The 25,888-nt window shown below is 35.6% G+C and overlaps 1 protein-coding gene across 8 annotated transcripts in view; it reads left to right on the forward strand.

The window, feature by feature from the left end:
* The window catches only part of AP3B1 (adaptor related protein complex 3 subunit beta 1), a 279,241-nt gene that overhangs the window by 179,482 nt on the left and 73,871 nt on the right, over window positions 1–25,888 (forward strand). For 7 of the 8 annotated variants that reach the window (XM_074384448.1, XM_074384437.1, XM_003920819.2 and 4 more), the window contains 2 exons: window positions 8,542–8,614; window positions 13,369–13,475. In XM_074384448.1, the coding sequence (XP_074240549.1) occupies window positions 8,542–8,614; window positions 13,369–13,475 (180 nt within the window). Of the gene's footprint in view, window positions 1–8,541; window positions 8,615–13,368; window positions 13,476–15,182; window positions 24,201–25,888 lie in introns of those variants that run through there. The other variant, XM_039468512.2, reaches the window with a different exon arrangement.

Consider the following 25,888-nt stretch of genomic DNA (forward strand, 5'->3'; position numbering starts at 1 on the left):
TCTAATAATATGCAACTATAATTGTGGAAAAGTCCTCCTTGCACCAAGTGTTGTGGCTTCTGCTCTAAATTATGAGTAATGAAGGCAGATGGTGGGTACTTTACTTTAATTTAGCATGGCAATATGTTAGTGCTGAAAATTCATATGCCTTATATCTGCAGCCTAACTAAATCTATACTATTACTCTTTCTTTTCTTTTCTTTTCTTTTTTTTTTCTTTTTCTTTTCTTTTTTTTACATCCAGAGAATGTGTGTTGAGGGCACTGAGCCTGAAAATGCGACCTAGGAGTTACCTTGAATATATGGCTTTCAAAACTGAATTTTCGTGGTAGTCCTGTGAGATAAGCATAGTGTTCTACTTGTTGGGAGAGAATATCTTTATGTTTCAGTTTCCTCATCTGTAAAGCGGGAAATGCTACTACCTCTCTTACTTCTTTCAGGTGTTATGTTAAAAATAAATATGAAAGATCAATGTATCACACTATATAACTATAAAACAACAGTTTTAACATTTTTAAAAATTCCATAAATGATCAACAGTATTGGAGAACATCAAATGCTAAAAGTAACCTAAATTTCTTTTTGTAACTCTTAAGGATCCTCCCTTTCCCCGCCCCCCCCCCACTCTTTTGACACTATTCAAGTTGTAAGTCAACATTTAATTCTGTTCCCTTACCTAAAGCCTGTAAGCTTAGCCACTTTCTTTAGAAGACAGCTGCCATCCATGGTCAGTGTCTCATGTGTCTCTGCTCTCTAACTTATAATCTCCATTTACCCTCCTTTTTCTTTGAATGCAGCTCTGTGTAAATGACCTGTATCCACTTCCCCAAGGATAATTCCTACTTCCTTTTGGTCTTGTTTTGTTAATAATCATCTGCCTCCTTCACACCTTTAATCTTTCTCCATTCGTTACTTTTCTTCCAACTGTAGCATTCAGGTATTTCCCAGCATTTAAAGAGAGAGAGAGAGACCAGGGAGTGAAAAAGACAGAGTGTGTGTACATGAGTGAGAGTGAGTTTAGAATAATAATCTACGTATCCTGCCATCTGGTACTTCTTAACTCAGTTATTTCTAACTTTATCCTACACATACTGCTCTCTGAAAAGTCAACTGTGATCCTTCCCCAAACGCAGTAGCCTTCTCTTATTCTTGATCTTTTTGTATGACTATTCCCCTGCTACTTAAAAGTCTCTGCATCCCTTTTGTTCTGACTTTTTTGACCTTTCATTCTTTTGATTGCTTCACTTTTTACCCACTTCTGACACCAAGTGTGAACGTTGCCCCTAAATTAGTACTTAGTACACATTAGTTTTGCAAAATATTGATTATTAATGACTTTTTCTTTAGTCTTCTTGTTTCCCTTTAAATTTTTTCTGTTGTGAGACCTCATTCACTCCTATACCTTCAGCTAAAACATTTATGTTAATTACTTCCATGTTAATGTCTTTCGGTCTTTACAGTAAGCTTCAACTTTTGATCCCAAATTCATACCAAATTTTTAGACCTCTCTGGGGCTACTGGTTTTCCAAACCTAATACAATCAAAAGACATGCTCTATCATTTGTCACCACCATTGTTTTCATCCTCCCAGATCTGAAGCCCCAGAATTATCTCTGACTATGTCATTCTGTTTGTTTAGGTAATTGCCAACTCCTGTAGGTTCTGTGCATTATTTCTCATGTGTGTTTCATCTTTCCCTACTGCCACTATTCTAGATCAGCTCTTCATTACCTGCATAGACCATTGCCATTGGACATCCTCTGACCGATGCTTTTCCAACCCCAAGTCCTTCTATACAACTGCCAGATGGATATTAAATTCACCTGTCATGATTCCCGTTGCCATTTGAGTTTAGTAAATACAGGCTAGCTTGCCCAAACCTACCTAGTCTTAACTCCACCCACCCTGTGTTCGTTTGTTCTTTCTTTCTTTTCTTTTCTTTCATTTATTTCTTCTTTTCTTTTCCTTTCTTTCTCTCTCTCTCTCCTCTCTTCCTCTCTTTCATCATCTGCCTCATTTGCTCCCTCCCTCCTTCCTTCATTCCTCCCTCCCTCCCTCCCTCTCTCCATCTCTCCCTCTCTCCCTCTCTTCCTCTCTTCCTCTCTTACTTTCTTTTTTTTTTTTTTTCTTTTGAGACAGGGTCTTGCTCTGCTGCTCAAGCTGGAATGCAGTGGTGTGATTCCAGCTCTCTGCAGCCTCAACCTCCAAGTCTCAGGTGGTCCTCCCACCTCAGCCTCCTGTGTAGCTGGGACTACAGGCATGCACTACTATGCTTGGCTAATTTTTTGTATTTTTAATAGAGAGGGGTTTCTCTGTGTTGCCCAGGCTGGTCTCAAGCTCCTAGGCTTGAGCGATCCACCTACCTCAGCCTCCCCAAGTGCTGGGATTACAGGTTTGGACAGCCATGCCCAGCCACACACACTAAATTCTAATCCCAATGGAATATTTGTGGTTCTCTTGACACTCTATTTTTTCCTATTTCTGTACCTTTATTCTTTCTTTTTGCATCATTTGTTACAGAAAATAAAAGCTAGGAAGAAAGTGGCCTTATATCAGTGTGATCCTGCACTTCTACTGGTTGAGAATGACTGCAGGGAATGAAAAATGTTACTGATGACTGGGTGTCACTCATGTGAATGGAACAGTCAAAAGGGTCAGAACCACAGGGGATTGCTTACATTCTTAAATGCCCCAGCATATTCATGAGGCACAAAACTATAGCCATACATTCAGGTGCCATGTTTGTTTGTTTGTGTTATTTATTGGAATATGTCCTCATTTGAGGTCAGATGTTGTTACTAATGACCAGAGAAAATTTCCTTGTTTTAGTTAGAATTATTTTGATGGATAAGCATATTTTATGTGTAGGTATTATTTTCTGAAATATGCTTAATTGAGAAATATTTTTTGTATAGTCTTTTCAATGAAGTAATTCTTTTGTTCCAAATAACACCTATAACAAAATTACTTTTAGTAATTCCTTATTTTAAGTGATTTCACATACTTTACACAGTGTAAAGGGAAAATTTTTTTTTGTTATATGAAAGAGTGGAAAGAAAACTCAGTAGTGTACACCGCATTGTGTCGGGAAGAGATTCACATTTATATCACTTTATCCTATTTTTGACCAATATAATTAAGTTATATTCCATTTGTAGTTAAAATTATGTGTTGAACAGATGGTGACAAAATTATTTTGAAATAATGTTTTTAAAGTTTCCAGAATTTTTATCCTTCATTAAACCTAGGCTTCAGTGTTCTTATAACTACCCAGTATATTAGAGTGCTCCTATACACTATAGTTTTTCAGCTACATTGTTAATCCACTATTCACACCTTATTTGTGATGCAATATTCTACTTACATCTATAGTGTCTGGGTATCAATTGCTGAATATTTAGAAAATCTGTGATTCAAATGATAAAATATTTAAATCATGATTGTAATTTATTGTGAGTAAATTTTATGTATTTTTCTTATATAAACATTTTAATTACGTAAACTGTGTAAAGCATAATCACCAATGTGAAATAAATATAAAGCATTTAATGTACTTGCACTTAATAACAGTTAATATTAAAAGCATTTCAGTATTTGAATTAAAGTTAAAATTAATGTACATACTAGCTATGAAGAAAACAGTACCAACTGTATATACCTAGCAGTGTTTGAGATGCTCTTGTCAGTTGTTTTTATCTCAGGTTATATTATTTGTGTCTCAAAACTTTGCTAATTCCTTTTGAGAGGTGCAAAGAAACTGATTAAATCTCTTAAGTGCTCTAAGGATCCGTCACTATTATTGTGACTGGTGTCTGAATGTCAGCAAATGTTAAGATTTGCCTTAATATGGCCGGGCGCGGTGGCTCAAGCCTGCAATCCCAGCACTTTGGGAGGCCGAGGCGGGTGGATCACGAGGTCGAGAAATTGAGACCAACCTGGTCAACATGGTGAAACCCCATCTCTACTAAAAATACAAAAAATTAGCTGGGCATGGTGGTGCGTGCCTATAATCCCAGCTACTCAGGAGGCTGAGGCAGGAGAATTGCCTGAACCCAGGAGGCGGAGGTTGCGGTGAGCCGAGATCGCGCCATTGCACTCCAGCCTGGGTAACAAGAGCGAAACTCCACCTCAAAAAAAAAAAAAAAAAGATTTGCCTTAATAAAAGATTCTGGAGATAAAGATCTTTTATTTGAGAGATTCTTGGGGATAAAGTAAATTTGACATGTGGTATGAAATAAATCATGGATAAGAGTGAAATGAACTATTTTTTTATTGGTTTTGTGATCTATTTGAGAAATACGCAAGTTTTAATTATGTTTTTACAACTATTTTTGTATGTTGCAATTATATAATGTTTATAAATACTGAAGAATATTGTTTACTATGGTAATATAAAGCCTTGCCTCTCAGCTTATGCCTTTCCCAATTTCAGTTATATTTTAAGTTCTCTAAAATAAAAAATATTATTCAGTTGCAATTGAGACCTTTAAAAGGAAGTGAAAGCCATTAAGCAACCTTTCTTAGGGATGTAGTTATACTCTGATAGGACAAGGTTTGTTTTCGTGGGTTAGACTTCTTTTTAACTTACAAAGAAATCTCAGTTTACTGGCAGTGTACTTTTGTTTTAAAGCCCAAGTTTAAGTGTGAGCCTCAGATTTTTAAAATCATATTTGTCAGTTAACTTGAAGGAAAGAAAATCATTGAATTATCCTTGGTTGATAATTCTAATTGAAAATATTTCATGCAAATATGTTGTCCTGTGAGACCAGAAGTTAGCTTTGACTTCTTGTTGATTTCAAAGCACAGTATGGCTTTGACAGACTTTACATACTGCATATCCTATTTTAGTTTCAAATTTCAAACCTCTTTACAATGGTTTCCTCTTAGATTACATATTTGATGCTTGTCATGTCAGATCTTTTTTGCTACTTGCCTTTTTTAAAAATCAGCATGAACATGAACATGCATAATACATAAAAAATATTTTCAGGTATATTGTTACATATTTTTGTTTGTATTATTTGGAGGTTAATAAGTATTTCCAGGATATTTTATTTATTATTTGAAATGAAATACATTAAATAGAAATCAGTTTTTTTAACCCCGTGACTTTGTATTGCATTTGAAAATGTTGATGTGTTGAGGTGTATAATTGAATACCATAGAAACAAAATGAAGATTTGAGAATGATGAATTGATAACTAGGTATTTTTTGTGGTGAGATTCTAAGATCAGTTACTGTTGTCCTTATAAAAGTCTAATACAGCCACTCAGCTGTTAAAAACCTAATCCTCTATTTAAAAAAATATACAAAAACAAATTGTCTATCTTTCTGCCTGATCTCTTCTCAAGTACTAACACAATGGAAACAGTGGGTGATCTGTCAATGTGTTTGGTTTGTCAATGATGGTTTTGTATAAATATTGGGAGGGTAAGAAATAAAATCGCACAGTAAAATATGATTTCATCTGCCTTTTCTCTGCAGTTCCATGGCTCATGCTGCGGTGTGAAATTCTCATTTTACACACTTTGCAGGCGGAGCACATGAATTATGCATTGAGCAAGAAAAATCTCCTGCCTCAAGTCCTATATGCATTTACCCAGGTTCTGTCTCTATTACCAAGATGAATTGCAAATGGAGAAATGTTTGATGGAATAGAGCTCTTAACTTCTTTGTTTAGAATTCAGAATTTTATTTTTATAGTAGATTCTTTAAGTATGAAAATGTTTTGAACTTACTATGGATTTTTTTTAAATGAAAAATGAAACATAAGAGAGGAATACCAAACACATCATGAAGCATTTTATAGCTTTGATTCAGAATGCAAGGGTTTTTCAATTCAGTAGAAATGACCATTATCTATTGCTAATGTTGTATTTCAGTCACTGGTTATTTGCTGTTCTCAGAAAGTCAATGAAATTCTGTCCTTTTGAAAGCCTTTTTTTCTCTCTGTTATAAGCTTCTAATAGGAGATTATGCCAATTTCACATGCAGCTCTGTTCTGTGTTGTATGTGACCTGATGTGTATTTAATAGATATTGTTACACACTCTTGGCTGTGAAGTAGAAAATAAGATATAGACTTGCCTTCAGCTTTAACTTTATCTTGATGTGATAGGTTTCTAATTTTTCAGGTGGTGAGGTTACAGTTTCATAAAGACAGTCATGCACCATTGTAGCTTATAGGAAGCTACGCCCATTATGTTCAGCATAGCATTTTGATAAGTCACGTGATGATATGCTCTTTTTGTTATATGTTCTTTCTTCACAGGAATAATATTCTAGTTGAGATGGCATTTTCATTCTGCACCTGTTTTCATTTACTTGCAACTTTTAAATTTTAGCCTCAAAACTAACATTTCTTCTATTTTTTTCCCCGTCTTAGACATTGTTTACTCATTTGAGAAATGGAGAGGGGGCAAATACTATTTCTTTTGTATTTAAATAAGGAATGAAAATTAAAGCTTGTCTAGATGACTTGGAATGTTCAGTGATAAAAATAATTACTTTGAAGAAGAAAACTAGTGCCTTTCTAAGTCTATTAATAATATATATTATTATGTGATTTTTGAAGTTTCTGAGTATTGGCATAAGGGAAAAAGCAAGGGAAATTTCAATTATTTAAAAATGTTACCTATGTATAATTTTATGTAATGCTTTTGTTCATGTATGTGGACTGTTGTAGGAGCTCTAACACTGTATAAACTTTAAATGGTAACGAAATATATTTTGCTTCATACCTTGATACCTTCTCATGGCTAGAGGAATACTTCAGAAATATTTATAATCACATTAACAATAAGCTATAGACTTTTTTGGTAGATTATAAGTTATTTGAAGGCAGGATTATGTCTCTATTGGCTGTTATTTCCATTGGTTGGCACAGAATCTAATATATATTTAAAATCCTGTACATACTCATTGAATTAATGAATGATTAAACAAACAAAAACATTTTAGCAGAAATTTTAGTTTTGGTCTTTAATTCGAGAAAATTTAGGCCGGGCGCGGTGGCTCAAGCCTGTAATCCCATCACTTTGGGAGACCGAGGCGGGTAGATCACGAGGTCAAGAGATCGAGACCATCCTGGTCAACATGGTGAAACCCCGTCTCTCCTAAAAATACAAAAGGATAGCTGGGCATGGTGGCGCGTGCCTGTAATCCCAGCTACTCAGGAGGCTGAGACAGGAGAATTGCCTGAACCCAGGAGGCAGAGGTTGCGGTGAGCCGAGATCGCGCCATTGCACTCCAGCCTGGGTAACAAGAGCAAAACTCCGTCTCAAAAAAAAAAAAGAGAAAATTTAATGTAAAAAATAGTATAGATTAGAAAGATAAACTTCGACTCAATAATATTTAACATCCTACTCTTTGTTGACCTTTAGTTGTTTGTAATGCTACTAGTACTGCACTTAATTTATACCGTTTTCTTTTTTAAAGACTTAAAAATTTTGTTTTTGACTCTCTAATCAAACTGTGAGTAGTTCAGGCTTAGGGGCACTGTTTTCTAGTTCATGGGTATATACATTTTGTAAGTACAGTAGACCAAATAAACAGATCTCTGCTGGGGGAAGCCCTAATTATATGCAGATATGTTTTGAAATATTTATTTTCTTTATGAAACAGTACAGCGATTGAGTGAGTGAGTCCTTTCAACTTTAAAGAGAAAGAGCCTGGGAATGTCATTTATAGATTTTAATGCATATATTTGGCAAAGAAGTTTGATACAACTCAGTATAGAAACATAAAATATCGGCTGGGCACGGTGGCTCAAGCATGTAATCCCAGCAATTTGGGAGGCCGAGGTAGGCGGATCACGAGGTTAAGAGATTGAGACCATGCTGGCCAACATGGTGAAACCTTGTCTCTACTAGAAATACAAAAATTAGCTGGGCGTGGCGGCATGCGCCTGTAGTCCCAGCTACTTGGGAGGCTGAGGCAGGAGAATTGCTTGAACCCGGGAGGCGGAGGTTGCAGTGAGCCGAGATTGTGCCACTGCACTCCAGCCTGGTGCCTGGCGACAGAGTGAGACTCTGTCTCAAAAAAAAAAAAAAAAGAAAGAAACATAAAATATCTAGTACAGTGCCTGTCACAAACTGTATCAGAAAAGGTTACCTATCACAAGCCCATCAAAAGTATCAGAGCTATGCATATATTGTTTTTTTCTTAAGTAAACCTGTTTAAAAGTTATTTTCAAGAATATTTGTACACTTTCTACCAAAGAACCACTTTATATTATGTTAGCAAGAAGTTGTCAGATTATAAAATAATTACATACCTTTAAATTTTCTTCTGACATTTATAATTTTTAAGCATTAAATAGTTTAAAATAATTAACAGTTTGCATAGTGGGTAAGAAATACTATATGCTACTCGAGACAAACGTTGATTCAGGAAAACATTTTATATAACCATATAGAAGTTTAATTTGTTGGTACCACTAAGCAGAGAAAAAAAAATGTTTGTTTTGGAATGTTAAGGACTACTTACTCCATAGATTTTTAAAACAGAACATGTGACAAATCAAGTATTTGTTATTTTATAGGAGAAAGAAAAGAAAACAAAGCAAGGTAGAACTCCTGTTGCCAAAGATGTTTCACTTCTAGATCTGGATGACTGTAAGTATTATAATTTAAAATATTTATTCTGTGTTTAGTAAGAGTGTTTTTTATTTTTATAGTACCTTTCATTTGTGTATCCCAAAATATATCAATATTTATTGTGAAAGATTTGTAGATGAATAAGGCAAGAAAGTTTTGGAAATCAGTGGTATTTGTTTCTTTTATCTATTCAGCCTACCCGTTTATTATCATATGAGTAAATACACATGGCCAAATAAAAGTACACAAAATTCACTTTAAAATCTGTTGCTTTAGTAATCTATACTTGTTTTGCCAAATAGTCATCCATATCTTACAACTTTTACACTGTGAAATGTGGATTGATACATCTAACTTAAGGAGGCAGGCGATTAAGGAATGGAAACAGAAAGAACATCACTATCTTCCAATTGACACAATTTTGATACCAATGGAAATGGGTTACAAAGCCTTCAGAGGCCAGTTTGGCTATACCTGTCAGTCTTTTAACTGCAAAAAATGTTTAGCAAATCTAAGAATTCAGAATCCTACAAATATATTCACTCAAGTGTGCAAAGATACATATATTTACCATGTCCCCTTAAATTGTCCTGCATTGTGAGAGAGAGAGAGTGGTACTTTGTTGCACTAGAAAAAGAGTAATAAGAAGTAAGATTTCGTGGATATTAAACTACTACCATTTTTTGGTAGAGTTTTTCTGTGCTGGGAGTGAGTTATGTTTTAGATTATTTCGTTCTGTCATAGATCTTTTCTGTTTATACTATTTACCTGCCCTGTCCCCAGTAACCATGGCATATACTTAATATACAGAAATAACAGATAAACTAAAAATAAAATTGAAGTTAAATTTGAATCATGTTTTACATATTGGCTAAGATTTTGAGAATTGGTATCATCCAGTGTTGCTAAGGTGTGGAGAAATAGATGTGCATGTTTTCAATAGGAATATAAATAGGTACAGCTCTTGGGAGTCATTTTAGCAATATCTATCAAAACTTAAACTGTACGTACCCTTTGACCTAGCAGTTCTTTTCTGGAAATTCATCCTACTGAGAAACTGCTAATAAAATCAGATCTTACTTCTTTCTTGTTTTAAACCCTTTAATTAAATGGCTTAATTTTGCTTTTAAATTAAAGCCCATACTCCTTTCCTAGGTTTCTCAGACCGTAGATGATCTGACCCCCGTCTCCTTATCTACATATCATGCTACTCTGTTTTTATGCATTTGTCACACATACCAGGCTCATTTCTGCCACGGGCCTCTCTACTGCTGTTCCTCTGTTGAGAATAGCTTCCCCAGGTCTTCTGTTGGCAGGCTGATCCTTACTTTCCCAACTCAGAAGTCACTACTCTTACACGCTGTCTTAGTCCCTTTGAGCTGGCATAACAAAATACCTTAAGCTGGGTAATTTACGAATAGCAGAAATAAATTGTTCATGGTTCTGGAGGCTGGAAATTCCAAGATCAGGGTGCCAGCATATTTGGTGTTGGTGAGGGCTTGCTTTGCTTCAAAGATAGTCGCGGCTGTGTTCTCATGTGACAGAAGGAGGAAATACCATCCCTCATATCTCTTTTATAAGGGCGTCAGTCCCATTCATGAAGGCAGAACCCTTATAACCTAGTTACCTACTGAAGTCCCCACCATAGTTTGGATTAGGTTTCAACGTGAGTTTTGGAGGGACACAATATAAGGAATATTCTTATATTCCTTATATCTTCACCAATGCTGGATTTTGTATTTTAAAATTGCCTCTTCTGATTTGACAGGCGGATATGATATTTCATTTCAACTTGTGTGCCATGATATATTTTTTAAAGCCCCATAGAGTTACTTTGTTTTTTTACACATTACTAATTAAATACTTCAGCACAGTCAGCTGGCCTTAGAATTCACTTTAGGATAAGCTTTTAGTGCCCACTTTCATCTTGCCATACCTGCAAACAGATGCATAATCATCTCTTTAGTACCAGAGCACACATCTTCTGAAATGATACTGAAACCCATCTTTTTTTTTAAAAAAAGAGCAGAACTTGCTTGTGGTGTGAATTTTCTTCTCTTGTCTCTTGATTGTATTTAGCCAAGCCACAGCTGAAATCAGAGGCTGTTTCTTATTCAGTTTTTTAATTCCTTACATGGACATTCTAATATTTTGAAAGGATGGATGGAGGATGGGTGGGGAGATAGATGTACAAAGGAGTGAACAAACATGCATTTAGATTCTATCTGAAAAGTTACGTGTTGCATGGGAAGACAGCGTATTATGATCCAAATTAGAAGAAGCATTTTCTCATTCTACAGTGGTTCTACCATTCACTTTTTTTGGTGACATTGGCAATATTAATCTCCCTGTGCCTCAGTTTCCAGTGTCTTTAATATAAACGCTCTTTCTAAGCCTTCTCACTGCCATACTTTAGTCTTTTTCACCTCATTCCTAAACTACTGTAAATTCTTCCTTACTCCCGACCCTTCCTTCAGTCTGTCCATTGTGTTACCATCTGATTAACCATCCTGCAGGACTATATTCAGTGTCCTTCCTCCGTATGATCAATTTTTGACTGTTCGCTTGGTCTATAGGATAAGTTAAGTCCCCTTAGTCTTCCAATTTCCCACCTCCCAGCCTTCATTTATAGTATTCTCTTACCCAACAATTAACCGGCTTCTTTCTTTCCTCTTAATCAAATCCCACTCTTATTTAAAAATTGGACTTCATGCCCTCCTATTCATGAAGCCGCCTCTTACACTCTATCTCCAGTGAACCTTGTTTTCCCCTTGACTCTGTGACTCTTGCTAACTGTACCGTGGTTTTCAGTGTGGGTCTAAGGAGGCCTGGGGATTTGTAGCTGTGCTTCAGCCATGTTAAGTGAGCATGGGAGAGACCAAGAACTCCACTCCCTCCCCATCCAGCCTCCTCACTGCTTTTTCTATTACGTACGTTGATATTTTATTTAGTATTTCTTTTGAAAGCTTTCTTCTTTGGCCATATCATTTATGGGCTGCATCGTTACTTTTTTTTCCCCAAATACGTGTATCTTTTTTTCTTAATTAGGTTTTGTTACTTGAGGGCCTTGAACTTTTTTGTCTCTCACTTGCTACCTTGCAGAAGAAATATTTATTGTTAACTTTTTAAATTAATATTTTTTCTACCTTGTTCGTTGGATGTTGTGAGACTAAAATGAGAAAAAAGATACTTTGAAAAGTAATGTCACAGCTGGGCATTGTGGCTCATGCCTTCAATCCCAGCAGTTTGGGAGGCCAAGGTAAGAGGATTGCTTGAGCCTAGGAGTTAGAGAACAGCCTAGACAACATGGGGATTTGGTGGCATGCACCTACTCAGGAGGCTGAGGTTGGAGGATTGCTTGGGCCCGGGAAGGGACTGCACCACTTTACTCCAGCCTGGGCAACAGAGCAAGACCCTATCTTCAAAAATAAAAGTAAAAAAGAAAGTAATGTCAAATTAAGTAAATGTTATTCCCTTTAGAATATTATTCTGGATTGAGAATTTGTTGGAAGCTAAAACTTTTTCCACATTTTAATGTATTTTATTCGAATGGTTGAGAAACACTGAAAGTTAATGTTACTATCTGTTCACACAGACTAACAGAAATGCAAACATGTACAGACACAAATTTGTATTACATGAAAGTAGGGTTATAGGAGTTTGTCCAAGTATCTGTGGAGTAAAGAAGGCACATATAAGCTGTTTGCAGGTGAGCCAGAGAGTGCTTATTTTTTAAAGAGTAGCTTGCCAGATCGAAGCTGCAAGATGAACAAGGCAGAGAAATACTTTCTAGGCAAACAGAGTAGAATACAAAAGTCTCCAAGACATAAAACAAGATCTTGGAAACTATTATCCCATAGAGCAAGTGCATACCAGTGCTGAAACCGGAGATAAGCTGGACCTGAATAGTCTAGTACGGCAGCGACAAACCACATGTAATTATTTAAATTAATCAAAATTTAAAATGCGTTTATATAGTCACACTAGCCACATTTCAAGAGCACATTAGGCACATGTGGCTAGTGGCCACTATATTAGATGTAGAACATTTCCATTATCATAGGCAGTGCTATTAGACAGGACTGAGGTAGACCGTAGAGGACTCTGTGAACTTAATGGAAAAGTTGGGCTTTTATCTTGCAGGCAGTTATGAGCCTTTGAAGAGTCTTAGGTAGGGAAGTAACATGATCAGACTTGCATTTTTAGAAGATTTCCAAACTTATAGGTATCAGTTCTCAAGTATATAGCAGTTTTAAAATCAGTCATACATTTCCATCTAGCACATAACTTTTCCTGAAAAAGTGTAATTAGAAGAGAATTACATAGGCTGCCCCCAAATTAGAGTGGAGAATAGATTTAGGATTTAAATATCCTTTCAAGACTTCTAAATCCACTGGAGAATTCTCTTGGATGCTACTGGTAGTCTTAAAATAATCTGGAAAAATTTTTTTTTTACTTTTATCTTTTAGTGAAATTATTGGGTGATAAATGTTAGTGATAATGTTATGTGATAAAAATTTTCACAAACTGTTACTCAAGATATTTTTATATCCTTATTTGGTTATAGGATTTACTATTATGTTATGAAAGCTAAGACTAATAACTGCCATGACTTGATAATAACTTGACTAAATCAAGATGTTAAATAGAATTGTCATATGTTTATTAATCAAAGTAATTTAATTAGATTTACTAACAGAATTAAAATGTTGCTTTTAATAATTTGAATTAAATTTTCATGCACATTTGCTAATTTGGGCCTTTTCTTACAGTTAACCCAGTATCCACTCCAGTTGCACTTCCCGCACCAGCTCTTTCTCCAAGTTTGATGGCTGATCTTGAAGGTTTAAACTTATCAACTTCCTCTTCAGTCATCAGTGTAAGTTATTTTTAAAATATACCAGCTCAATTTTCTTATCTTGCCATTGTATCTGTTTTATTAAAATGTAAATAATTGGATTGTTAGTTTTGAACAGATTCTTCTCTAAGAACAATTCAAATTCAGCTACGACCTTTTAATTTTTTAAGTAATTTACTCAATCATCTTCTCATTTTTTTCCCTTGTTGTCCACACTGAATTCTCATCTATATGTTTTTCTCTGGTATTGTTATATATCTGTGACATACAAAGGTTCTTCACCACATTGACATAGTACATATACCTGAACTGTGCCATAAAAAGTTGTCTACATTAACGGACTTTCATTTTCATAATCATTGTGTTCCTATCACACTGTTTTTTCATAGGCTATTAAAAATTCATGACTTTTTATTTAAAAGTTCAAGATTGTTTTTCTCTTTGTCTTATTTTTATACATTTATTTACATGTGTTCGTGTCTTTAAAATAATTCTTTAATGTTATAGAATGTGATGTGAAGTGAGGCTGGAACCTACCTGTCACAAAATAATGTAAAAACCATCAACTTATCATGGTATTTGAAGCTGTAATAACTTTTTATTGTGTTAGCATATTATATCTACTAACCTTTCACTCTAAATCAAGCATGCTGCCTAAGATGTATAATCTGTTGATATGCTTGACCTCCTGTTAATTTGTTGTCAGAAATCTGACAGGCTAAGAGACAGAATAGTAAGCTTTGATGGGCACAGGTAGCTTCATAGATCTGGTCTATGGCAGGGTACTACAGGGTATATAACTGATCATTTGAGCCACCAGGGAGCATAGAGCTGCTTCTGCCAAAAGTGGCAGAAAGGAGTGCCTAATTCTTGTGTATTATTACAGAAAAAAAAAAAAAAAAATCCCTCCTTTAAAGCAAACATGGTATCAGGGCTATACAGTGAAATTCTAAAAAGAGTTATCTGCATTAATGTTCAATACTAGTCAGCTCACTTAGAAAGTATGGGTGAAACGTATTAAGCTACAATGTTCTCTTTAAGCATAAATGCAATTATCTCTTAACCACTCAGAAATGAGTAAGAATGGTATTTGCGATTTTAATTTGCCCTTGTTTCTAAAAGGAAAAGGCACATTAAAAGATATGAGGGGAAAGCATTGAAAAGAAGCAGTTAAGTCTTCATTTATTCAGGTAATAAATATTTATTGAGCATTTGTGGTAGGCTCTAAAGAAAAAGTGTTAATCAAAAAATCAATAGTGAAGCAGTTAGTTCCTTGAGTGGAACAGGAGGCCCCTAAAACCTTGCTTGGCTGTAAGGTAGTAAATAAATAAGAACTTGGGCTGTGATATCAGATGTCCAGGGTGTAAACCCCTGCTTTGCCACTTAATAGCTATGTGACTGAGCAAATTGGTACTCTTCCACCTCATTTTCCTATGAGAATAATATCTACCTCATAGGATTGTTATGAGATTAATGAAATAATATATGCAAAGCTCTTAGAACAGTGACTGGCACATTGTCATCATTCAGTAAATATTAACAGATATTCTCCAAAGTGATATGATATGTGATAATGGACCCTGAGTAGACTCTTCCACTTTATTAACTATAAGAAGAAAGCAGTTGAGATTAGAAAAGCTTGTAGTAAATTTTCATTCATCACAAAGTAATTGACAGACTCGCCCTTTTATACTAAGGAAAATATTTATTGAGATGGTCTCTTCAAAGGAAAGAAAAGCACTCCATCTAAAGTTGGGCAAAAAATGACTGCCAGTTGACATGACTGAGTGAAGCAGGACCACAATACTCATCTCCAAAATGATCAAACACGTAGTGCTAAAAAGAATGGCAACCAGAAGTTCACCAGCAACAACAAAATAAGGACAGGAATAGAACCTTAAAGAAAATGCTAGAACTTTGAAAATTGGAACCTGTAGAAATAAACTGAATATTATGGTGCAGAATGGCATGGCTCCTAATAGCACATCCAGCTCTCATAACAGTACTAAGAAAAGAAGATGAATCAACCAGAGTTTAAGCTTCCTCATTGTGGGTCTGAATTTGGAAAGAAGTAGATGGACGACATCAGAGGAAAATAAAGAAAAACCCTCAAGAACTACAACTCCCATATAATGCTGTGATATCTCAACAAATCTAGGAGTTTTTGGGATCCTGAAATGAAATTCGTAGATGATAGAGTACATGTTGTCCTAGTTGAATAGAAAAAATAAAAGTAATATATAATAAACTAATATTTTAAATGATCTGCAAATGCTTGACCATGACTACACTAGAAGAAGTAGTTAAATGATGCTGGCACTCATATAGAACTCATGAATGTGAGAGCTCTGTGTACAGACTGATATAGGTGTGTTATTTGGCAACTCGAATCTATGGGTTGTGGTATTACCATCAGTGACATAATTTTCCAAACACTGAATAGTTTTTCTGCACCAAAGTAATTGCATTCCTAGAAAACTGAGCCTTTTAAAATGTTGCCAAAGGAAAAAACTTTGTCTTTTATATGAAATGTTCTCGGATCAAGTAATTTTAAGCATGTTTTCAACTCACGAATGTCTAACAAGACATTTGAATGTTAATAGTTTCATTTTTTCATGGTAGGAAACAGAGCTTTTGTGAGGAACATGGTGCAGTCTGTATCGCCGGGATCTGCCCTATTCATTACAGAACATCTAGGTTTCCTGGCCTTCACTCCTTAAAGCTAGTGTAGCATCCTTTACTCTCCTTCCCTCCAGTCTTGTTCTAGCTGCAGACCTGAAAGCATTATGTAGTGGTGAAAGGCACAGGCTCTTGATTTAGACCACCTGTGTTCAAATCCGAGTTCTGTACTTTACAAATTAGAGATGTTGGCAAGTCATTTGACCTCTCAGTTCTCAGTGCCTTCATTTTTTCCTTCTGTGAAATAAAGATGATCATGCTACCTACCTCATAGAGTTGTTGTTGGCATTAAATGATTAACAAACATGAAATGTTTATAACAGTACCTGTTACGTAGTAATAACTAAATATTTCCTGCTATCATTTTCATTACATGTACATCATTAGTGCAACTTTATAAAGGAAATAAAAAACTGTTTTCTTCTTACTATTAAGGCTGTACATAGATATGCTGAAACATGAAAACAACTATGGATTCTACTTTAAAGAAAAAAGAGTGGGGATACTGCTGATTGTTGAAACCAATGAAAGGGTGATTCAAAATAGTAGAATCAGTAGCTATAAAAATTGCAGTCATGTAATTGAATATAAATGCTAAAAAAAATAAACCAAAACTAGAAGGTAGGGAAAGATGACAGGATGCATGGTAATTATTTTAATTTTTCAATATAGGAAAACAGTAATATGCAAAATTGTAACCACTTTTGTTTTTGTTTTTGATAACATGCACACCTCTTAATGATTTGTATACACTCAAAGAACGTTTATCTGATGTTTTGGAGGGCTTTTTATTTTTTGGTTTTAATTCCATTTCTTTTTCTTCAAAGTAAGATTATAGTCCCATTCTAAAGGATAATGTGTCTGTTTATATGTCTGTCTGTCAGTGGTTACAGAAATGTCATGTTCACCATGGTTGACAGTTACTTTAGGTGGCATGGTTTGGGAATGACTTGTTGATTGTTTTGGTATTTTTCTGTAATGTTTAAATGTTTTATAATATTTTGTAATAGTTTTTTAAAACAAATTATTACTATAAAATGGGTAAAAGGACAAAAACAGGAAAAAGCAATTTATGATATTACAAATCAGAATAATGATTAATCTTAGAATTAGTGCTTGTAAGGAAATACAAGAGTAGCTTCTGGGGTGCTGATAATGTTCTGTCTTTTGATCTGGAGGCTGTTACATCGGTATATTCAGTTTATGAAAAAAATCATTGAACTTTGCACTTAAGGTGTGTGTCTTATGTATATTGTACTTCAGTAAAACGTTTTTAAGTGGACATGATATAAACACATTATTCACAGAAGAGGAAATACAGATGATAATATGTGAAAAAGGTTCCGTGGTAGTAATGAATAAATGTAGATTTAAAGAACTATCTTGCCTGTAACATTAGCAAAAATTATAAAAACCAGCATCTGTTGTTGCCGACGTATGCAGTGAAGCAGGCATTATACACTACTCCAATGGTAAAAGTATAAATTAGTACATCATTCTGGATGGCAGTTGGGCCATCAGTATAAAGAGCCATCAAAATATGTATACCTCTTGACCAGGTAATCTCATGTCTAGATTCTTCTTCTAAGGAAATAATTAGAATTACAAAGATTTATATGCATGGTTGTTTATAACCTAAATGTCTAGTGATAGTAGTGATGGTTACAAAAAGTATGGCAAAAACAATTTAGGGAATTTTGCATAATTATTAAGATGTTTTTATTACATATTTTGATAAGATAAAATATGGTATACTCAAAAGTGGAAAAAGGGATACAAAATGTTATGTATATTATCTCAATTTTGTAAAATTATGCAATTGTACTGTTTTTGAATACAGGGAAATTGAAAGAGTAGAAAAAACTGCATCATAATTTTAAGAGCTGTTCCAAAGGATGAGATTATGTATGTTTTATATTTAATTTTCATATGTATTTTTAAATTATTGTCCAGATTTTCTGTAATCAAGATATAATATTTCTACTACCCAAAAAGCAATACTTTTAAAATAGAAATGGAAAGCACATATATGAATGACAAGGATTCCTTTTTATTTGTTTGGGTCTTTTTCCTTTCCTTTTCCTTTTCCCTTTCCTTTTCTCTTTCTTTTTTCTTTTTTTTTGACAGTGTCTGGCTCTGTCACCCAGGCTGGAGTATAGTGGTGCCATCTTGGCTCACTGCAACCTCTGCTTCCTGGGTTCAAGCCATCCTCCTACCTCAGTCTCCTAAGTAGCTGGGATTACAGCTGCCTGCCACCACACCCTAATTTCTATATTTTTGTTGGTAGAAATAGCTAGTTTGGTTGGCCGATTTCTTCACGTTTGTTGGTAGAGATGGGGTTTCACCATGTTGCCCAGGCTGGTCTCAAGCTCCTCAGCTCAAGTGAGCCGCCACACTCGGCCAGATTTCTTTTTATTGACCCATATGATATCTGTCTTTCTAGATCACCGCTACTAACTAGTCAGTGATACTGAGCAAGTTCTTTGTTTTTTTTTTTTTTTTCAATTATGAAATGATAGCAAGGCAGATTTCCATGTTTCCTTTTAACTCTGATATTCTATGTGTGTATGAACCTAAGATGAAATTTCAAAGTAATGAAAATAATTTCACTGGGATGATTTGAATAAGTTTGTTAAAATAAAGAGATGAAACACTTTTTTAGTTTATCTGCTGACTTTCTAGTTCCTCCATAATGTTAATTTATTCTATTAAATGTTATTTGTTTTCCTTGTGTATATTAGATTCGTTTCAATTAACAAAATATTTACAACAAAACCCAAAGAAAAATTGCTTTTTCACACTAAATATTTTCCTAATTACAAAAGTCACTATTTGTTTCTATCCATTGAATTATATATTTGGAATATAGTGATTTAAAAAAAATAATGCCTGACAGATATGATCATTATAAGGAAAGGCTTTAGTTTTTTAAACTCTTTGATAAATATTATGTATAAACACAGCATCTTGCAGTCTTGCTGGAGGCTGGCCATTGGCCCACAGATAGCTCCATTGAGGCAATATTTCAGTTCCTGCTGTAGTAGTTCAGTGAACAAACTGGTTAACTTAGTGAATTTTTTTTTCTTTTACTGGAATATTATTAGGTCATCAGTTTAAATCAAGCCCTGCAAACATATGAACATTAGTCCTTAAAGTGATAGGCTTCTTGCAGGGATGAAAAAAGAATGGGGGAAAAAGACAATTTTGTGTATAAGAATAAATGTGAAATGAGAATAACTTATTCACCTCTGGTATTAGACATCTTGAGTGAAACTTAAATGTGTTGTGCTTTAAATTACTTTGTATATCTGCGTAACAAAAATATTAAAGTGAATAAAACAGTTAAAGTTACCTACTTTAGTGTATGTTCTGCTTTAACCGGTAAACTTCGGCATGAAACCTTGACTCATCCTTTGCATTTTTTGTTTCTTCTCAAACTAGTTGTGTAAGAAAGTATATTAATTTATTCACTTACTACTTAAGATTATGTTTCCATGGAAAAATCAGAGTCTGACCTTCCTAGGTTAAAAGGTTCCCAGGGCAATCCCCAAATGCCATAATACCGAAATGGAGGTATAGTATCTATGGTTCTTTAATACCTAATCACAAGTCAGAGGGTTTCTGTGGAAATGCACTTTTAGAGTTCCACCTTAAAATGCTAAGAACTCATTTAGAAAGACAAAGTAACATTTGTGAAATGCATTGTATCTGCAGCCGGAAGACCTGGCGTTTCACCCTTGACTGAGCTGTGTTTATTATCATAGTGACTTTGAGCAATTCTTTGACTTGTGTAAACTTCAGTTTTCGAATTTACAAAATGGAGCTAATACTTTTCCTAAACACTAATTGTTTTTTAATGAAAATCAAATGAAATAATGATTCTGAAAATGTTTGAATTCTACTCTGTAGCTGTAAACCTCGAAATCTAGTCCTATGGCCCTGGAAAAAGTGTGGTAGTGATTTGGCAACAGGTTATAGCAGGCGACCCCAAACTTTTTACACAGGGGGCCAGTTCACTGTCCCTCAGACCATTGGAGGTCTGCCACATACTGTGCTCCTCTCACTGACCACCAATGAAAGAGGTGCCCCTTCCTGAAGTGCGGTGGGGGGCCGGATAAATGGCCTCAGGGGCCGTAGTTTGATGACGCCTGGGTTATAGATTCAGATTTGAGGATCTCGGCCTGGATAATGGGGTAAAGGAGGACCAATTTAGTCAAACTTGGGATTGACAGGGTAGAGAGGCTCCAAGGCCTTTATGTTCAGTAATCACATAGGGTTGATGTCACCTATTCCATTTCTTTCCCTTCCTCCAGCCCTCAAAGTAGGTACTAGAACTATGCAGGAAAAGTGAATCAGTGAAACAAAAACGTAAGGTCTTCAGGAAGCACCAGGATCTGCAGAATCAGGGACTGAAAAACCCCTTATTGTACAGAAAGGATTATTGCTTAGTCTGCACAGCAAAGTTGGCCATTTTTGTACTGAGCATATCTATGTCATGCGGAAGTCACTGCATGCCAATGCTGAAAGTTTGTTAATGGTATTACAGTCAATTCTTTGTTAAAGAATTCATACTAAAAGTAAATATAGTTTGCTCTACGGTGTTTGGGATTGATTCCATAATTTTTCTCTTCCTCAGAACTTAAAAAAAAAAAAAAGAAAATTAAATTTCAGTGTCTTACTGAGTTAAGGAACAAACTATGAATAATTATATTTCTAAAGTAATGTAAAAGGAGCAGTGAGTGGTATACATCATTCCTTAATAACAAACTTTTTTTGTTTCCTGTATACCTCTTTAATACAACCAGAGAGAGTGTTACAGTAATTCATACTTCCTATAAAATAATGAAGTAATGTTATGAAAAATAGGCTTAGCAGGAATTTGCACAGCTTGCATCCAAGTAAGTCTCTTCCCTGTGTCCTATTCTGTGCTGAAGAAGACATTAGCATGCCATGAACTGAAGCCAAATATCAGCAGGTTAAGCCGCTATCTCTCATCTTGTTCTTTGTCTTCTCTTCTTTAAGGTGAGGGAATTGGTGTTTGGATAATGCTCCCAAGTGTAGCAATAATAACTCAACATCTGAATCAGCATCTATGGCTTTTCCCTAAATCCTGATCTTAGAGCAATTCCATTTGTATTTTGGAATGATCAAGCTATCCTTTACTCCAACTGAAAACTTACTTGCCTGATATTTCACCAGTTCTGCTCACAAGTGTATCAGAGAGAGACAGTTAAAGTGGTGAAAAGTAGGCATCTCTAAAAGTTAAAAAGTTTTAACAGTGTGTTTACCAAAAAATAAAATAAAAAATGGAGGCATACCTAGTGGGCATACATATTGATACTTTGGAGAGTAATTTGAAAAATTTACTCAGTATTCTTTGTGACTCAGTAATCCATGTGGCTACATATGAAAGCATGCAAGAATGTTCACTGACACATTATAAGAGCAAAAAACTAAAAATTGGAAACTACATCTATCATTAGAACAGATACATAATTATGGCATGCATGTAAAATGGAATACTGTGTCAGTTGTTAAAATGAATGAACTGGAAATACATGTTAAACGTAGACAAATCTCAAAAACAGTAGTAAGAAATGTAACAGGCTGGACACAGTGGATCACACCTCTAATCATAGCACTTTGGGAGGCTAAGGCGGCTGGATTGCTTGAGGCCAGGTGTTCCAGACCAGCCTGGTCAACATGACAAAAGCCCATCTATTCAAAAAATACAAAAATTGTTGAGGCATGGTGGCATGCACCTGTGGTTCCAGCTACTCAAGAGGCTGAGGTGGGAGGATCACTTGAGCCTAGGAGGCTGAGGTTGTCAAGAGCCAGGATTACACCACTGCACTCCAGCCTGGGTAACAGAGTGAGACCTGTCTCAAAAATAGATAGACAGACAGACAGACAGACAGACAGATAGATAGATAGATAGATAGATAGATAGATAGATAGATAGATAGATGGAAAGGAACATTGCAGAAGAATACATATAGTAGGAAGTCATTTGTAGAAAGCATAAAAGTATGTAGAATTACTTGATTGATGCATACACATGGAAAATGATTAAAACCATACTTCCAACTGGTAAACACCTAAATACAAATACTTGTTACCTCTGATGCCGGAAGCAAAGAGGAATGCAATCTGGGAGGGAGATACTTGGGAATGACATTCAGATTTTTAGTTTTACTTATGATGCTCAATGGTGGAGGCATGTTTTTGTTGTTGTTTTAATCTATTCTTTATAATTCTTTGCCTGAATTATTTTTTATATGGGTTGTCCTAAATGTGAGCTACATTAAATATAAATGAAAATCCAAAGTATAACTAAAATAGAACTATCAATAGTATACTTAATACTTGAGTCCAAGTTTTGTGCTTCTAAATTCCATTCCTTTTCTTCCATATCTTTCTACTTTCCTTTAGAATTAAATACTAAATCAATCTGTGTATATGCTCTATGTGGTAAACCCCTTAAAGTTATTTAATTAATGAAATACATTTGTGTGTTATGTAAAATCTTATTTACTCCATGGTAGGTCTTTTCCTTCCTAGATGGTGCAAACTTAGTCCATCCTTCATTCCGTGCTTAATTTTCTTAAATTCTCGATTAGAGTTCAACTTGATGAGGGTTCTATTTCAGTAAAATTTTTCTGTAAAAAAGAAAATGTCTTAAGATTCCTGTTTCAAGGAATTATATAAGAAAATTATAGTAAAATAGAAGTATTTCAACCCTTTAGATTTTATTTCAAAAAAAAATTTTTTAACTTATATTAGCCATTTAGTTGATTGTGGTACCTTTTAATAAAAAAAAATCAGTAAGAAGAACTGATGATATTCTAACATGATTTTAAAGCAAGATTTGCCTTTGACAAACCCAGACACAGATGATCCAGCTTTCAAACAGTGAAATACTAGCTGTATTACTTACCACTTGCATTTTGCAGTGTATTCATGGATATGGCCAATAAAAATTTCCGGCACCTAAGAGCTTTCATATCTGAAATTCATAAGGCAGGTAACAACACATGTTCCCTTAATGTTTATGTTGTTCTTAGGTATCAGTGAGATTCTCTAGATGTTTGCATTCTAACATACATGCAGACTGAAAGGCTTTATTATAGCTTAATTTCACTTACTTAAAAGATACCTTCATTGAACACAATATGACTAAGTCACTACGCTAGGAATTACAGATAATAGGTTAATAAAACATAGTCCCTTCCTAAAGGAGCTCACAGTTTAGTGAATGAAACAGACTAGAGAACTTTATTATAGGAGTACAGAGAAGAGAGCAAGTAATTCTGAAAAGAGTGGCTATCAATATGGACTTGGATAATGATATTTGTGTTGGATCTTAGAGAATGATTGAGTTTACCAACAGGGAAGAAGAGGAGATGCATATTTCAGCATAGGGCATGGCCAGATGAAAGAGAAAAAAATAAAATGCATATTATAGTTTTGAGAAATTCTGTAGCTAGACATAGCTAGTGTACAAAATGTATATATTGGGGAGAGAGAATTAGCTACCGATTGAAAGCCATATGGTGAAACAGTTTGAGAGGAGTTCTGAAGATTTTAGAGCAGGTCATCGATAATGATCAGATCTTTATGAAGTTCTGTGAAAGACTAATTGGATAGGAAGAGAACAAAGGAAGAATTTGGTGATTTTTAGATAGATAACTGTAATTTCTGCTGGAATGATTATCTGGATAGTGGTACCCAGTTAACCAAGATAGAAAAGGAGGAGGAAAGGACAATGACTTTGAAATGTTGTTTGGAACATGTTATTCTGAGGTGCTTTTGGAACATCAGGTGAGAGATGTGGACAGGAAGAAGGTAAAAATCCATTCTGGATTTTAGTGAAAAATTAGGGCCAACTAATTAGAATACAAGCATGTGTACACATGTGGGCATACACACACGTCATAAAGCCATCAGGTTATGGATAATAGTTTAAGGTAGGGGAACAGAAGGGAAACCTTGTGGGTGAGAAGAGACAACTGGAGATAGAATCCTAGGAATCATGCCTTAGGAGACAAAGAAAAACACCAAGTAAAAGGAGTGATAGAAGGAGGTGAGTCAGAGCATGTTCTCAGGAAACTCACAGGTTACTGAGGGAAATAGACAAATCATTAATGTAGTAAGTGCTGAACTAGAGATAAATACACCAAGTGCTCTTGGGTGACAAAGATCTCTTAGAAGAGATATACATATATAACCTTGGAACTGAGTCTGGAAGAATATATTTGTCTAGATGGCTGGAGTAGAAGAAGAATGACATTCCTGGCAGAGGACAGAGTATACCTGAAGGCTTGGGATATGAAAGAACTGGAGTATTGCTGAAACAGGAGTTCATTGTAGGGCCCAAATGTAGCACGTGTAAATTAGAATAACCAGGTCTGATACTTGAGAAGTATGTTTGTGACACACTTGTCGTGGGAAAATTGTAGTCATGATTTCTTAACTTGTTTTCCAATCTTTTTGTCTCCTGGTACATGTAGAAAAGTAGTAGTACCTGCAGTGCATTTTAGGATAAACAGAGAATACTGAAGGAGGTTGGAGGCACCCAGTCTAGGAGCTCTAGCTACCACAGGCCCCACTTGGCCTTGGGGATTCACTGGGGACAGTATCACAGCACACCTCTAACCCATTTGTGGCAAATTAGTGAGGAAGCTCTGACTTAGCTACCATAAAGATAACAGATTTTATACTTATGGATTACAAACCCTAAGTGGAATTTAGTTTGGGATGGTACAGGAAGGCTCATTAAGAAAAGTGATCATTTCAAAATGCAAAGGTCATATACCGAGGAATAGTAAGTAATTTCAAGAACAATCCATGAAACAAACAAACAGAAAAATGCCTAATTTGTTGTTATATGCCACTTGGAGGCACCCAAACTCAAGGTTAAAGGCACAGTCCTCCAGACTAAGTTGGCCCAAGATTTCTGACACCAACTGTAACTCCCAAAACCACTCTCCAGTTCAATAATTTTCTAGAACAACTCAGAGAACTCAGGAAAGCACTATGCTTAGGATTATAGTTTTAGCAAAATGATTCAAATTAGAACCAGCCAAAGACACACCTAGGGCAGATTCTGGGAGGGTTCCAAATGTGAAACACTTGGGTTACCCTACTGGCATGAAAATCTGGCAGTGTGCATGGAGTATTGCCAGCCAGGGAAGCTCATTGAACCTCGACATCCAGAGTTTTTATTGAGGCTTCATCATATAGCCATGATTGTTTGAACTCTTGCCACATGGTTGAACTCTTGTCTTGTAGATGAACTCAGTCTCCAGCCCTCCCCTCTCTCTGGAGCTCAGGCTGATACTAAGTGGTCCAAAGCCCCAACACACTAATCACATCCTTGGTCTTTCTGGCTTGGCCAGCCCTATCCTGAGTTATCTCCTTAGCACAGGCGTCCCCAAACTACAGCCCATTGGCAGCATGCGGCCCCCTGAGGCCATTTATCCGGCCCCCCGCCGCACTTCAGGAAGGGGCACCTCTTTCATTGGTGGTCAGTGAGAGGAGCACAGTATGTGGCGGCCCTCCAACGGTCTGAGGGACAGTGAACGGGCCCCCTGTGTAAAAAGTTTGGGGACGCCTGCCTTAGCATAAGCTATCTGAGGGCCATAAGTCACCTCAGGGCCATAAATTATCAGATGTGGTCCCAAAGGGCCCACCATGAATAACAAAGACACTTTTGTCACTGGGGAAATTCCAAGCGTTTAGAGGTGGCTTCTCAA

This window comes from Saimiri boliviensis, chromosome 1 (genome assembly GCF_048565385.1).
Source record: "Saimiri boliviensis isolate mSaiBol1 chromosome 1, mSaiBol1.pri, whole genome shotgun sequence".
NCBI classification, from domain to species: Eukaryota; Metazoa; Chordata; class Mammalia; order Primates; family Cebidae; genus Saimiri; species Saimiri boliviensis.